Source organism: Ovis canadensis, chromosome 3, assembly GCF_042477335.2.
Source record: "Ovis canadensis isolate MfBH-ARS-UI-01 breed Bighorn chromosome 3, ARS-UI_OviCan_v2, whole genome shotgun sequence".
Classification (NCBI taxonomy): domain Eukaryota; kingdom Metazoa; phylum Chordata; class Mammalia; order Artiodactyla; family Bovidae; genus Ovis; species Ovis canadensis.
The window spans coordinates 175,873,481-175,889,805 of record NC_091247.1 but is presented as its reverse complement, the minus strand read 5'-3'; the positions used below and the strand labels follow the sequence as shown (position 1 = coordinate 175,889,805).

Here is a 16,325-nt window from a genome sequence, read left to right as displayed (position 1 = left end):
CACACACACACACTGCAAAAACCACCTGAAAGCCACAAGCTAAGACAAGGCAGTGGAACAGCATTTTACAACTCACTAAACACAGCATCCAGAGAAGGCAATGGCACCCCACTCCAGTACTCTTGCCTGGGAAATCCGATGGACGGGGTAGCCTGGTGGGCTACAGTCCATGGGGTCGCTAAGAGTCGGACACGACTGAGCAACTTCACTTTCATTTTTCACTTTCATGCACTGGAGAAGGAAATGGCAACCCACTCCAGTGTTCTTGCCTGGAGAATCCCAGGGACAGAGGAGCCTGGTGGGCTTCCGTCTATGGGGTCGCACAGAGTCGGACACGACTGACGCGACTTAGCAGCAGCAGCAGCAGCAAACACAGCATCCAAGCCCAGACCAGGAAATCGGAGGAGCGAGGTAAGGAAAGAGAGAAGGAATCAGTGGGCCGGAGCAGTTAATAGAAACAGCCACTTTGCTAAAATCCTCACATTTTAGGATTAACAAACTCTTCGTCTATTTGATCTCATTTGAGTCTTATACCAGTATCATTTTACAGATGAAGCAATGAAAGCTCAAAGAAGGTAAGTCCTTGGGTGAGGGTACCATGCTACGTGACTGAGCTGGGAGGGGAAGCCAGGTCTTCAGCCTCCTGGCTGCCCACATTCTCAGTATAACTTCACCGGCTCCAATACATCCTTGAGATCTCTCAATCTACTGTCACTCTTGAGTGACCTGTTTTCAAAACTAAATAAACCCCACTTGAAATACCCTCTGATTTTGTTTTGGTTTTGTTTGTTTCGGCGAATTGGTGCTGAGCCCGCTGTTGGAGCCTGGATCCCACAGCGCTGCCCAGGCGAGCGCGCGGGCCGCGGGGCTCCAGCTCCGCCTCCGCGTTACCTGCGTGCGCCTGCGTCTTTCGGGCTCCCGGCTCCGGGCGCCTTGGCGCTAGCTCTTCCGGGCAGCGGCAGACACCGCCTCCGTGGAGCCCGCAGCTCGTCGCGCCCTGTCCGCCGCGGAGCCCAGCCCACATGCCCCAGTCAGTGACTGCGCATCTCCCGCCAGCATCGCCCACGCGGAATCCCTAATTGTACTTTTTCCCGCCTTCACTGAGCTAATCAGATTTTCTTATTTGTGATTATTTAATATCTGTTTAATCCACTAGCTTGCTTCACCGTCATTCCAAAAAGAAAGGAGCCCTGTGTCCTAATGCAGTACTTGGCCCACTCAGTACTAGCCACTCAGGAAACAGCTGTTGAATAAATGGACACCACCTCGGATGAGAAAAGCGAAGGCAATTCGCCCATTCTCCAGTTACAGCCATAAACCAGCTAGCTGTATTATTTTGCTGAGAAGAAACCGCCGTAGAAAACTTCCCAACTCCTACCCTCTTAACCAGGCACACAGTCGTCAGAATGGTGCCCCTTTGTTGGAGGGAAATATTACTGGGTGAGCCTGAATCTGGGTGCTCAGAAAATCTGCCCCATGCATCACGACCTCCTCCACCACAGAATTCAAAGCATAGATGCTCTATGCGTTCCCGACTTTCAAAATAACTTACAAGTCAGTTGCTGTCCAAAAACCCACTGGATGAACTCTGATGAACCACATCTCAAAAACCCTAACCTACTTCAACTCCGGACTCAGTTAAACAAACAAATGGCAGTCATCGCCTCCCACCCCAGCTGACTTACCATACCCGTGGCTTGAGAAATCCACTGTGCAGCCAACTTGCTTTCCCCCTTTATAACTTCTTAATTTCTTCATTTCAATCAGCTGATGGAGCAGAGGCTGTAGTGAGCCCTGACATTCCTCCAGCTGCTGTAAGTATTGGTGCTGATGGCGTTCAGCTGAGTTTCTCTGTCTTTGGGGCCTTACCCTCCAAGAGAATTTCTCAAGGTCACACCCCTTTCCTGTAGCAGGTTGCCTCCAGGCAGTGATGAAAGGTACAAAAGCCTCATTGTGGGACAATTCTGAAGGCCAGCCTGCTCCAGATTACCCTATATGATGCGTTGAAGCCTGTGTATATCATCACAGTCCAAATCCCCGCTCTACCTAGCCCTACTCCATTCCCCTTCCATCCTCACTGACCACATCCAGAAATACATTCATACACATTCATCTCAAGGGTTCTCCCCAATAAACTCCTTACATGTCCATCTCTAGCTCGGAATCTACTTCCCAGGAAACCCAAATCAAGCGAATAACCGCCACCCCCCCCCCCCCCGGGCCAAGCAGTACTGTGGTTCTTGAGGGGTTTTTTGTATCTAAACCATGTATACAAAAAAATTAGAACATTAGAACACATTACCACACTGGTCAAGGCTATGGTTTTTCCTGTGGTCATGTATGGATGTGAGAGTTGGACTGTGAAGAAGGCTGAGCACCGAAGAATCGATGCTTTGGAACTGTGGTGTTGGAGAAGACTCTTGAGAGTCCCTTGGACTGCAAGGAGATCCAACCAGTCCATTCTGAAGGAGATCAGCCCTGGGATTTCTTTGGAAGGAATAATGCTAAAGCTGAAACTCCAGTACTTTGGCCACCTCATGCGAAGAGCTGACTCACTGGAAAAGACTTTGATGCTGGGAGGGATTGGGGGTAGGAGGAGAAGGGGACGACAGAGGATGAGATGGCTGGATGGCATCACTGACTTGATGGACGTGAGTCTGAGTGAACTCCAGGAGTTGGTGATGGACAGGGAGGCCTGGCGTGCTGCGATTAATGGGGTCGCAGAATTGGACACGACTGAGTGACTGAACTGAACTGAACCACACTGGTCAATCATTTTCCCAAAACATGGTATAAGCAGACCTCCCACTTATAACTGGTGGTGAAGCAAATGTCTTTCTGGAGTGCTGTTCTGGGAACTCAGAGGCATGTTTTGATAAAAACCAAGATTTCCAAGGATCTTTAAAAAGATCCCTTTCCTTCACAGCACCTGCCTGCTCATCACTAGACTATACTATACATTTTTGGGTGTGATTTTGTTATCTGCATCTCACACTAAATCACAAGCTCCACAGCAGTCATACAGGAGCTTGTCAGAAAAGCAGGATGTCACCCTCAACCCCCACCGACTGAATGAGAATCTTCAGTTTAACATCTCCAAGTGATCTGTATTCACATTAAAGTTTGACAGAACTGGCCTAAACAATAAAGTTTCAGTAATATAGTTCAACTTATCTGGAAGCACATACAATATCCACTTACTCACATACCACATCTATTAATCACCAAGATGTGCTGAAGCTACCTCCAAACTATCCCTTAGACGTGCCCCTTTTGGATTATATTGCTTAATCCCAGTTCAAGCCTTCTTATCTCTAGAGGACCACATGCCAGGTAGCAAGAATCCAGATGACTGGATGAATGGATGAGTTTATTGGAGCATTTTAGTGCCTTTTGATTCTAAAATATATCATCCTTTGCAAACCAGATTTAATACAGTTTTAAATCAGGTTTTTCAGTTCCATGTATCAGAAATCCTCCAGAAACTTCATAGCTGCATAATTTAATTGACTTTGTTCTCATGTGCCATTAATCATTCCCTGATTCACCGATGCTTTCAATCTTCTAAAACTAAATAACCACTACACCTGGAGAAGGGATTAACGGGATTGTGCTAGAATCAGAAGTTAAATGGCAGCACACGGTCTTGAATTCTGAAAAGAATGATACAGCAAATTTAAGAGAACAAGAGGAAATTAGGAAACTTGAAGAAAGCTCGGTGATTTATTTCTCTCAGCCAGTTCTCTTGTCAAATAAACATTCCCAACCATCCTCTTAGTTCTAAAATGCGGGCAGTCCCCAACTAACCTCAGTTTTTCTCAGAGAAGTGGCATACACATGGGTTAAGATTCTAGGTCCATTCACAAATATCAATTAACTCATGGAATGCCAAAAAAAGCTGAACACCAAAGTAATAGCCCCAGAGAACCCAATGACCCCATACAACATCTGCATATATAATGCATTCAGTGCTCTAGTTTGACTATAAGGACACACAACCCCTAACTGCTCTGGGATCAGTCTCCGTGCACTGCCCACTGTTTGGAATACCAGTTCCTCATGTGAACAACCTCTACTCAAATGCCTGCCCTTCTACTGTGACATCTTCTACCCAGCCAATATTCTAGAAAACCACAGATCACCTTCCAGAAAGCCAGGACAAGTGGTTTCACTTATTACAACTTCCCAACATTAGCAGGTTAACCATGATCACCTACTACATTCCATATAAACTTTACTAGGAAACATTCCATCACATACAATTAAAGTTGAATTACCCCTTCAGGGATGTTTTGACAAAAGGAAAACGTTTTAAAGACAGAGAAATAAGGGGGTAGGTACCCATTCCATTTTTGTTTTATTTTAATTTATTTACTTATTTTAACTAGAGGCTAATTACTTTACAATATTGTAATGGTTTTTGCCATATATTGACATGAATCAGCCATGGGTGTACATGTGTTCCCCATCCCATCTCTCAGGGTCATCCCAGTGCACCAGCCCTGAGCACCCTGTCTCATGCATTGAACCTGGACTGGCGATCTATTTCATATATGGTAATATACATGTTTCAATGCTAGTCTCTCAAATCATCCCACCCTCGCCTTCTCCCACAGAGTCTATAAGTCTGTTCTTTACATCTGTGTCTCTTTTGCTGTCTCGCATATATGGTCCATTCCATTTTAAATATCATATAAAATGTTCAATTAAAATGAGAGGGGAAAGAAGAAATAGCAAACAAATGCAATGAATAGAAAGCAGTAACAAAGCAGTAGATATTTACCCAGCTCTATCAATAATCACTTTAAATGTGAATGGTTTAACTATATCAGTTAAAAGACAGATCAAAAGAATGGATAAAAGCAGAAGTCCAGAGAACTGCACTGGACTTAATTAGTATAAATCAGTGGCTCTAGACTAGGGGCTTCCCTCATAGCTCAGTTGGTACAGAATCCACCTGCAATGCAGGAGACCTGGGTTCTACTCGCGGGTTGGGAAGATCCCCTGGAGAAGGGAAAGGCTACCCACTCCAGTATTTTGGCCTGGAGAATTCCATGGACTGTACAGTCCATGCGATCCCAAAGAGCTGGACATGACCGAGTGACTTTCACTTTCACTTTCTCAACTAGAGGCAATTTTAGAATCAAGAAGACATTTGGCATTGTCTGGAGATATTTCTGGTTGTCACAATCGGCATCCATCAGGTAGAAACCAGAGATGCTGCTAAACATCTACAATGCACAAGACAGTCCCCATAACAAAGAATTACTCAACCCAAAATGTCAGTGATGCCAAGGCTGAAAAATTGGTATAAGTGAACAAGAAAAGACCTATATGCAGCATGAGATACAATGTAGGAAGAGTCAAAGGACACAAAGAAACATAGAAAAAGGAAAATCAAAAGTGTGAAGGACATACTGTATCAAAGACAGTCCTGGAAATGCCATAAAGGTGGGGGCCCACTGCAAGGTCAAGGTGCAACATATAAGAAGAGAAATGCAAAGGAAGGAGGCAGTGTTAAGAATTAATGATGAACATGGGACCATGTCACATACACTGCAGATGGTTAGCAGCATTCCTGGCCTCCACCCATTCAGTTCAGTACAGTAGCTCAGGCGTGTACGACTCTTTGCTACCCCATGGATGGCAGCATGCCAGGCTTCCCTGTCCATCACCAACTCCCAAAGCTTGCTCAAACTCATGTCCATTGAGTCAGTGATGCCACCCAACAGTCTCATCCTCTGTCTTCCCCTTCTCCTCCCACCTTCAATCTTTCCCAGCATCAGGGTCTTTTCAAAGGAGTCAGTTCTTCACATCAGGCAGCCAAAGTATTGGAGTTTCAGCTTCAGCATCAGTAGATGTTCATAATACCTTCTGCCCCATTGTGTCAACCAAAAATACCTCCAGACATTGCCAAATGTACCCATGAAATAAAATTATCCCTGGTTGAGAACTATTCTTCTAGAGAGACCTTTCTAAATTAAACATGTATTTCTTCCTCTCTTTATTTCTTTCATCTTAGTTTTTCTTCTAGGCTCAAATTCCTTCTTTTCTAAAATAGGCTCTTCAGGGGACTTCCCTGGGCTTCCAAGGGCTAAGATTCTGCACTCCCAATGCAGGGGGCCCTGGTTCAATCCCTGTTAAGGGAACTAGATTCCACATGCTGCAACTAAAAGTTAAAATCCCACAACTACAGACCTGCCACAGTCAAATAAATAAATATTTTTTAAAATAAAAATATTTTTAAAAAATTAAATAGGCTTTACAGCCAATCTTCCAGTAGCTGTGCACTGGGTACACTTTCCCAGTCTTTCTCCAAAAATGTTCTAATGCTGACCTCCCTCTTCAATGATCACTTAGCTGGGTTCAGAATTCTGAACTGACCATTACCTCTTTCAGCACTTTGAAGATATTGATTCACTGTCTTCTGGCCTCTATCATTATCATTGGAAAGGCTTCCTCCTTAATTGTTTCTCATTCATGGTAAATCTGCTTTTCCCTCAGATTGCTAAGATTTTTCTCTTTGTCTTTTGCTGACTCACCACAATATGTTTATATGTGGATTTATTTTTGCTTATTCTGCTCGGCATTACTGTGTTTCTTGAATCAAAATATTTCTGTCTCTCAACAATTCTGGGAAACTCTCAGTGATTATCTTTTTAAAAATATTCTCTCTCTCCATTCTTTCTCTCAACAGAGATTTTCAAGTGGGAGAGGAATGGAGAGAGGGAGAAAGAGTGGAAAACAGAGGAAGAGATGAATTTGGAAAAGCTAACCCCAAGGACATAGAAGAATTAAGAAGTGGGGACTTTCCTCTAGTAGAGATCATGAGAGCTGGAGTGAGATAATGCAATGGGGATGGAGAGGATGCTCTGAATCAGAGACATCTCTAGAGCAGACAATGAACATGTTAGTCAGCTGGCTGTGGAGGCTGATGGCAGCAGTGGGTTAAAGCATGAGAACACCCAGTGTTTGCCCTGGGGTCTGGATGGACTGTGGCACCATTAAACAGAGTAGGAAATTCAGTCTGGAAACTGCAGACACTCTCTTAGAGTTAAAGTGACTTATCTTACCTCAGAGTTTTCTTCAAACTAGCAACAGAATCAAATATATATGTGTGTATGTGTGTGTATGTATATATGTATACATAAATCAACTTTATTATTAAAAACAGGAAGGAGAGACTTTCTTGGTGGTCCAGTGGTTAAGACTCTGTACTTCCAATGCAGAGGGTATGGATTCAATCCCTGGTCGGGGAACTAAGATTCCACATGCTGCAAGATGCAGCAAGAAAGAAAAATGAAACTGGAAGCTTTCACACCAAAATAATACAATTAAAATCAATAAACTGCTGTAAGAAATCAACAAATGCAATAATTAACCTATCAGTTCAGTTCAGTTCAGTCGCTCAGTCGTGTCTGACTCTGCGACTCCATGAATCACAGCACGCCACGCCTCCCTGTCCATCACCATCTCCCGGAGTTCACTCAGACTCGCGTCCATTGAGTCAGTGATGCCATCCAGCCATCTCATCCTCTGTCGTCCCCTTCTCCTCCTGCCCCCAATCCCTCCCAGCATCAGAGTCTTTTCCAATGAGTCAACTCTTCGCATGAGGTGGCCAAAGTACTGGAGCTTCAGCTTTAGCATCATTCCTTCCAAAGAAATCCCAGGGTTGATCTCCTTCAGAATGGACTGGTTGGATCTCCTTGCAGTCCAAGGGACTCTCAAGAGTCTTCTCCAACACCACAGTTCAAACGCATAGCTAATCATAATTGAGACTCACAGAAGTTACACCAGAATCTATAATATTCTATTATAAAATACTACTTGCTTGTTTAATGTATCACTGTCAGCCTTACTTTGTAAATACACAAATTATTATTACTAAAAACCAGTTGCTTGTAAAAATTCAACATTTTATTGCTAACAGAAAGTTCCTAGGATTGAAGAGAAATATGGGCTTTTCATTTGTTTCTGAAAACCTACAAGTTAAAAATAGAAATCTCCTCCAAAAATCAGACTGTGAGGCTCTATGGAAAAAGAAAATGAAAAGTCAACTCAAAGGGAAACGTGATAAAATGTTAATCTGGCAGCTGCCATTTCACATTCCTCTTTGCCACAAAATGCCATAACCTCGCAGCTGCCCGGGCCAAAGGCAGCACTTTTCTTAACTTCGGACTTTACTCAACTTTTTAAAGCAGGCAGAGTCAGTTTTCAACCATGATAAATCAAAGCACAGGAGATTTCAAACATAAATATGGAAAATGTTCATACTGCAGATCATGATTTCTCTACTCTCCAACTGACCTTCAATCAGGACCACCAGGAAGATGCTCAGTTTTCCAGAGCTAATGGTATGCAAATATCCCCCAGCATCCTGCAATATCATCCAGCCACTTAACCAAAGACACTTGTGTGTCATATTTGTGACACCCCAACGTGTGTGTGGGAAACTCAGGAATAAAAATCCCAGGAGGGAGCAGTCTGCAGAAAGCAGACACTGAAGCTTGCTTGGCTATGCCCACAGCATCCCCTGGATAGAGCCCAGGCATCTTCATTTCTAAGCAGTTGGGGACTCTGACCATTTAGTGAAGTCTGCAATCCAGGCTGCTCTTGAGCGTCTGGAAAGTCTGCGACATCAGTCTCATCTCTAGGTGGCAGCATCTGTGAATTTGTTGAGTGTCATTGTGAAATGTTGTGTGTCAACCTTTAAAAATTTATCTCCAGAACAGAAATTACGCATTGAATTTTTCCGCCTAAACCATTATCTCTAAGTGTTGTATCTGTAGGGGGAAAAAAATAGTGGCAGGATAGATTTTGCATATTTTAAACCTCCAACTCAAGACTGCTGCTGCTGCTGCTAAGTCGCTTCAGTCGTGTCTGACTCTGTGTGACCCCATAGATGGCAGCCCGCCAGGCTCCCCCGTCCCTGGGATTCTCCAGGCAAGAACACTGGAGTGGGTTGCCATTTCCTTCTCCAATACAGGAAGGTGAAAAGGGAAAGTGAAGTTGCTCAGTCGTGTCCGACTCTTAGCGACCCCATGGACTGCAGCCCATCAGGCTCCTCCATCCATGGGATTTTCCAGGCAAGAGTACTGGAGTGGGGTGCCATTGCCTTCTCCAACTCAAGACTCTAGAAATGTTTAATTAACTGGCCATTCTTGCCTAAGTAAAGCTTTCCACAACTCAAAGTATAATGGAAGCAATAAATTTCAAAGCAAGATGCTGTGAATATTCTTCTTGCCCTGACTGTATGAGTCATGAGCCCCAAAGATCACATAGATCAGTGGTCAACATTTTTTGCAAAGAGCCACACAGCAAATATTTTAGGCTTTGCAGGCCATACCATCTCTGTCACAATTACTCAACTCTGCCATTGTCACCTGAAAGCAACCAGAGACAAATGCGTAAGTGGTTGTGTCCCAATAAAGCTTTATATATGAACACTGAAATGTGAATTTCACATGTCTCAAAGATTATCATCCTTTTAATTTTTCCCAGCAGTATGGTCTGAATGTTTGTGTCCCTCCAAAATGTATACATTTGAAGTCCTAATGCCTAATATGATGGTATTAGGAGGTGGGGCCCTTGGGAAGTGCTTAGGTCATGAAGGTAAAACCATCGTGACTGGGATTAGCATTCTTACAAAAAAGACCCCACAGAGATCCCTCACCCTTTCTGTCATATAAGGACACTACGAGAGGTCTGTGACCCAAAAAAGGGTCCTCACCCAACTATGCTGGCATCCTGATCTCAAACCTCCAGCCCCCAGACTGTGAAAAATAAATTTGCTTTTTTATGAACTACCTGATCTGTGGTCTTGTCATAGCAGCACGAACAGACTAAGATACTGACCATTTAAAACAAACTATTTTTAGTTCTTAGTTCTTGGGCTGAAAAAGAACAAGTGGCAGCCAAGATTTGGCCCATTGGCAGTGATGGGCAGACCCCTGACATAGATCAAACTGGTGGAGCATCATGTGTTGATAGCAACTGACTACCAACTTGACTGTATTCAAAACTTTCTTGAATACAAAAGTTTAATTCAAGATAGATGCCTTGTCACTATGTAGAGGATAGAAATTAAACAAAGAAAAAGCCCTGGAATTCTAGTTCAGAGTTGATTTCCAGATGACATATCAAACAGGACTAATGCTTAGGTCAAATATTTCTGAACACATCTAACCTTACTTCTGATACACCCAAGGTATTTAAAGGCCAGCAAATATGGGAGAATTGTTGGAGTCCACAAGCAGAAATACAGATGCAATCCATTCAGTAGGCAAATGCATGAAGGACTCTTTAAACACACTGTGTCCTGAATCTCCATCAGAAAGCCAGCTCTGTTACCTGTTGTGTCCTGGCTCAGGGTTTCCTGACTGCTGCTGCTGTAAGAAGGCACTGGAGTGATGGACAGTGAGGCTGGGCAAGACAGAGGCGTGGCCAACTCAGTCTTACGAGTGAGGGATTGGTGATACACTGGGACGCCTGCATCTTTGGAGATGAAGAGAGGCAGATCTGATGGTAGGGTGGGTCTGCCTTGTGTGTAGGGATTTTTCCAGTGGGTGAGCCCAATTGCAACAGGTCCTGCAGCATCGTAACCTGGCGAGACAGACACATAAGGTCAGGATCAGCAATTAAAACATCACATCATCTTGCCTTTTGTATTTCCCAAAAGTCTTAGCTGTGAGTCAATAAAACACCACTTGAGATAAGGCTTCATGTTAATAATAAGCAGGCAGGAACTGTCACACTTGATGAATCCTGTTAACCAACCAATGTATGTTTATCAAGCACATACTGTGTGCTGGGTGCCCAGTCTTTGTCCTTCAGGAGCTCAGAGTCTAATAAAGGAGATAAGACTTGTGATTATAATGAAAAAATAAATGATGGTTATTACATTCTGGTTTCCCTAGTAGCTCAGATGGTAAAGAATCTACCTGCAATGCAACAGATCTGGGTTCAATTTCTGGGTTGGAAAGATCCCTTGGAGAAGAGAATGACAACCCACTCCAGTATTCCTGCCTGGAAAATCCCATGGACAGAGGAGCCTGGAGGGCTACTGTTCATAAGGTAGCAAAAAGTTGGACACAACTGAGCAACTAACACTTTCACTGTTATTACATTCTAGGTACTTTACAAAAAGTGACTGTAATCTTCACAGCAATTATACGAGGATGTATTGTTCAGTCACCAAGTCATATATGAGTTTTTGAGAGTCCATGGACTGCAGCATGCCAGGCTTCCCTGTCCTTCACTATCTCTTAGAGTTTGCTCAAACTCATGTTCTTTGAATCGATGATGCCATCCAACTATCTCATCCTCTGTTGCTCCCTTCTCCACTATTTCAGTTTTATAGATGAGGAAACTGAATCTTCCCTAGGCCAAGCAGCCGGTAAGTGCCAGGTCTGTCTGGCTCCAAAACCTATGTTCTTTCTCCTAAATTACAACTAACAAGAATACAAAGTGAGATGAAAGTACTAAAGTAGGACAGGAACACTCCTTAGGATTTGGGGAGACAAAGCCCTTCTCAGCAGAGGAACTAGGTCATGGAAAAGATGGCATGAACTTGGCCTTCTAGGTAAGGGTTGTAGTCTAGAACAACCGGAAGAACAGATTTATTCTGTAGCTATGTTTTGTTAGCCTACATTTTTCTTAATTTGAAGCAAAATGAAAATTGGCAACAATAAAAATCTAGAGCAGTCTCAACAAAAATCCAGCTTTCTGTTATCTCTTTAAAAATCTCTTGATTTTCAGGGCTTCCCTGGTGGTCCAGTGGTAAAGAATTTGCCTGCCAATGCAGAAGACACAGGTTCAATTCCTGGTCCGAGAAGATCCCACATGCTATGGAGCAACTAAGCCCGTGCATCACAACTACTGAGCCTGTTCTCTGGAACGCATGCTCTGCAACAAGAAAGGCTATTAATGAGAAGCCCACACACCACAAGGAACAGTAGCCTCTGCTAACCACCACTAGAGAAAGCCTGCATGCAGCAACAAAGACCCAGCAGAGACATAAATAAATAAATAAATATTTTAAAAAAAAAACCCTCTTGATCTTCCCCTAAAGATCTAGCAATATTGGACCACATTCCCATGTGGCAACTGTCAGCTGAAGCAACCACAGAGCCACTCTATTGAAGTGGAATAAAGGAATTCCTGTCTGCCACAGTCCCCACCACTCCCTAATGCCTTATTCCCAGCCTGCTTCACTTAATTTATCTTACATGCCTGACCTCTGCAGGCCTTTGCATCTGCAGCCAAGATAGAGAATTTAGAAATACAATGTAAGTACAGTCAGAAAAAACATAAAAATGCAAAGGTAGGTTGATGCAAGATAGCTGAGGGTCTTAAATGCCAAGGTAAGAAAATTGGATTTTACTTATTAGGCAAAACAATAGCTCTAAATAAGTTTTTGAAGTGGGGACTGGCAAAATCAAACAGACAGCAGCAAAAGCCAGAATCTGTCCCTGCTTGCTCTGGTGCTGATTCCTTCTGGGAAGCTTCCTCTGACTTCCCAAAGCTGACTTAACCAAGTAAAGAGAGGCCCTGGAAAAGGTGCTGGGTGTAGGGACTGGAGGTGTGAGGGGAGACAGTCCAAATGGGGGAGAGGGTATTGAGGGACCAAGAAAGCCCTAAATGGGGCAACAAGGGGGGAGGCCCGCCTGGATCCTGAAGACTTGGCAGTGGTGTCTGGGCAGCCCTCCCACACTATGCGTGAAACCACGAGAGCACAGATATGTGTCAGACTGGGCTTCCCTGGTGGCTCAGTTGGTACAGAGCCTGCCTACAATGCAGGAGATCTGGGTTTGATCCCTGGGTTGGGAAGAGCCCCTGGAGAAGAGAATGGCTACCCACTCTAGTATTCTTACCTAGAGACCCCATGGACAGAGGAGCCTGGTGGGCTACAGTTCATGGGGTACAATGAGTCAGACAGGAGTGGGCAACTAACCCTTTCACTTTCATGTGCCGGACAGTCTCTGCCCATACTTCACAGCCAAGTGTTCCTTTTTTCTATGTGTCTCCCTCATGAGCTGAGCATCCCTCAAGGTCAGAGGGTATCTTAGTCATCTCTGAAACTCCCTCCCAGTGTTTCTCTATTTGGCTCTTTATCCTGGCATTCAATAGACACCCACTGTTCACAGAATTCTTCCTAGACCAGTGGCAAGGAAGTGACATAGAGGCTATGATGTAGAAGCTAAGAAAGCATTACTAAGGGATCAAACCTAAGTGTTGGCAGCAAGAAAGGAAAAGAAGTCCAGGGAGATATACAGCAATAAGATGGAAAGAAAGGAGTCTGGGCCACCGGGTGGCTTTGTCTGGCAAGATGTCAGAGAAGACTTATGGCAAACAGAAAGGAGAATTTCCTCATCCTTACAGTGGCCATCAGAAGGACTGGCCTGGCAAGGGCTGAGGAAGGTTGAGTGTGTTTTCAGACAGGAGAAGATCGAGTTTTACTGGAAAAATCTATCTGGAAATGTCTGGCACTAGGCTGAAAAACAAAGGCAATGAGGATCAGGAGACATGGGACCAGAGCTGTAAATTTGGGAATCAACCACATTGAAGTAAAGGCAGATGCCAAGAAATGAACACTCTATTTCACTGTCATAAAATGATAAATCCAAAAACAAAATGATAAATCTACTAGAAGTTATGATCCTGTCTAATGCTTACTGGCAATGCACTAGGGATCTATCAGCACCACCTCACTTAAACCGCACAATAACCCTGTCAGGAACGTACTAATATTCCCATTTGACAGATTAGGAAACCAAGGCTAAGGGACATTATTACTTTCCCAAGGTCAATAACAACACAGAAATAACAGATTCAAGCCCAGGCTCATCGAAGACAAGTGCTCTGGTCCTCAAAGCTACCCTGTCTCGCTAAGAGCACAGGCAACAAGAAGGATTCTAGAAAAAGGAACGAGGATCTGCTTCCCCCACAAATTGCTCTGAGGTCACTTATTCATTTCCAAACAATTTTTCATAGAGGGATCTCAACGGACCAGAATTCACAAGGAAAGGGAAATGCTGACACACTTGAGAACATGCTAACTGGACTATCTGAACTCTTCTTGGTTGGTCATCTTCCTAAAAGGTGAGTAAATGGAATGTAGTGAGATGAGGGAATCCTCTGGTGAGGGCTATGGAGCCCCTGAAGATAATCACAGAAAATGCTAATTCTCAATGTTCAGAACCTCAATGGAGCCAGAGCTGCAGTGGAGGCTGAAGCAAATGCTACTGAGCCCAGGACTGCCCCCGATACTGTTTGTTGGGCTAAACCTCTGATGCAAGTGTGTTTATCTTGTGATCAGTACTCTTGGATCTCCCATAGCTCCTACGAGTGGACTGGGCCATAGAAAGGAAATTCGAGGAGGCTCCATTTAAATTGATGTTCCATCATGTTTTTATTAAAATTGTGAAATAGTATTACCTCCTACTTACATCAGAGAAGCCTTTTACAAGAAGAACAATTACAGGACCATGATTTCCCTTGCCTCATTGTTTCATTCGGAAACTCGATTAAGCACCTCTTCTTCTTTCCCTATTCCAGGCTCCTTGGAAGTCGTTATAAAGAAAAGGGTGTACAATATTTATCAGGCGCTGTGAAAGCATTAGACTTAAAAGTCCGAAGGAACTCTGGACTATCCACAATTTCAGGCTTTACCATTGCTTTCATAAAATGATAGCTTATTTAAAACATGCTTAATTTTGACAAAATATTGTTCACAGTCCTTTTTTACAGTTTAGGAAATTTCCACATCATTTAATGCAGAAATGGAGTTCATTAGCAAATATATTAATTCATGTTATTGATAAAATGAGCTATAATAAGATCTATATAATTATAATGGAATAGAACCAGACCAGCCAAAATTTAATAGCAGCAATGAGGTCAAAGTATATTGGGTGGTTGGTTGTCCAACAGCTGGTGGAGAGCTGGAGTCCAAGTGTCCAGGAGGACATTTAAGAATGTCACATTGGTAGCCTACTCACTCTCTCTTACCCATCACCTGTCTCCAGGTGGGAAGTGGGGTAGAAGCAGGGGTCCCAATTCCCTTTGAGTTACATGTCAACATTCTCACTCAGTTCAGTTCAGTTCAGTCACTCAGTCATGTCCGACTCTTTGCGACCCCATGAATTGCAGCACGCCAGGCCTCCCTGTCCATCACCAACTCCTGGAGTTCACCCAAACTCACGTCCATCGAGTCAGTGATACCACCCAGCCATCTCATCCTCTGTCGTCCCCTTCTCCTCCTGCCCTCAATCCCTCCCAGCATCAGAGTCTTTTCCAATGAGTCAACTCTTCGCATAGGGTGGCCAAAGTACTGGAGTTTCACCTTTAGTATCAGTCCTTCCAATGAACACCCAGGACTGATCTCCTTTAGAATGGACTGGTTGGATCTCCTTGCAGTCCAAGGGACTCTCAAGAGTCTTCTCCCACACCACAGTTCAAAAGCATCAGTTCTTCAGCACTCAGCTTCTTCACAGACCAACTCTCACATCCATATGTGACCACAGGAAAAACCATAGCCTTGACTAGATGGACCTGTGTTGGCAAAGTAATGTCTCTGCTTTTCAATATGCTGTCTAGGTTGGTCATAACTTTTCTTCCAAGGAGTAAGCATCTTTTAATTTCATGGCTGCAGTCACCATCTGTAGTGATTTTGGAGCCCCCCAAAATAAAGTCTGACACTGTTTCCACTGTTTCCCCATCTATTTGCCATGAACTGATGGGACCAGATGCCATGATCTTCGTTTTCTGAATGTTGAGCTTTAAGCCAACTTTTTCACTCTCCTCTTTCACTTTCATCAAGAGGCTTTTTAGTTCCTCTTCACTTTCTGCCATAAGGGTGGTGTCATCTGCATATCTGAGGTGATTGATATTTCTCCCGGCAATCTTGATTCCAGCTTGTGCTTCTTCCAGCCCAGCGTTTCTCATGATGCACTCTGCATATAAGTTAAATAAGCAGGGTGACAATATACAGCCTTGACGTACTCCTTTTCCTACTTGGAACGAGGCTGTTGTTCCATGTCCAGTTCTAACTGCTGCTTCCTGACCTGCATACAGATTTCCCAAGAGGAGGGTCAGGTGGTCTGGTCTTCCCATCTCTTTCAGAATTTTCCACGGTTTATTGTGATCCCACAGTCAAAGGCTTTGGCATAGTCAATAAAGCAGAAATAGATGTTTTTCTGGAACTCTCTTGCTTTTTCCATGATCCAGCGGATGTTGGCAATTTGATCTCTGGTTCCTCTGCCTTTTCTAAAACCAGCTTGAACATCACGAAGTTCATGGTTCACGTATTGCTGAAGCCTGGCTTG

General features: G+C 43.8%; 1 protein-coding gene across 1 annotated transcript in view; it reads right to left on the bottom strand.

Annotated features, from left to right (window-relative positions):
• Positions 1-16,325, bottom strand: part of ANO4 (anoctamin 4) — a 444,323-nt gene that overhangs the window by 404,765 nt on the left and 23,233 nt on the right. Inside the window, exon 3 of the mRNA XM_069585151.1 lies at positions 10,351-10,602. Coding sequence (XP_069441252.1) covers positions 10,351-10,602 — 252 coding nt within the window. The remainder of the gene's footprint in view (positions 1-10,350; positions 10,603-16,325) is intronic.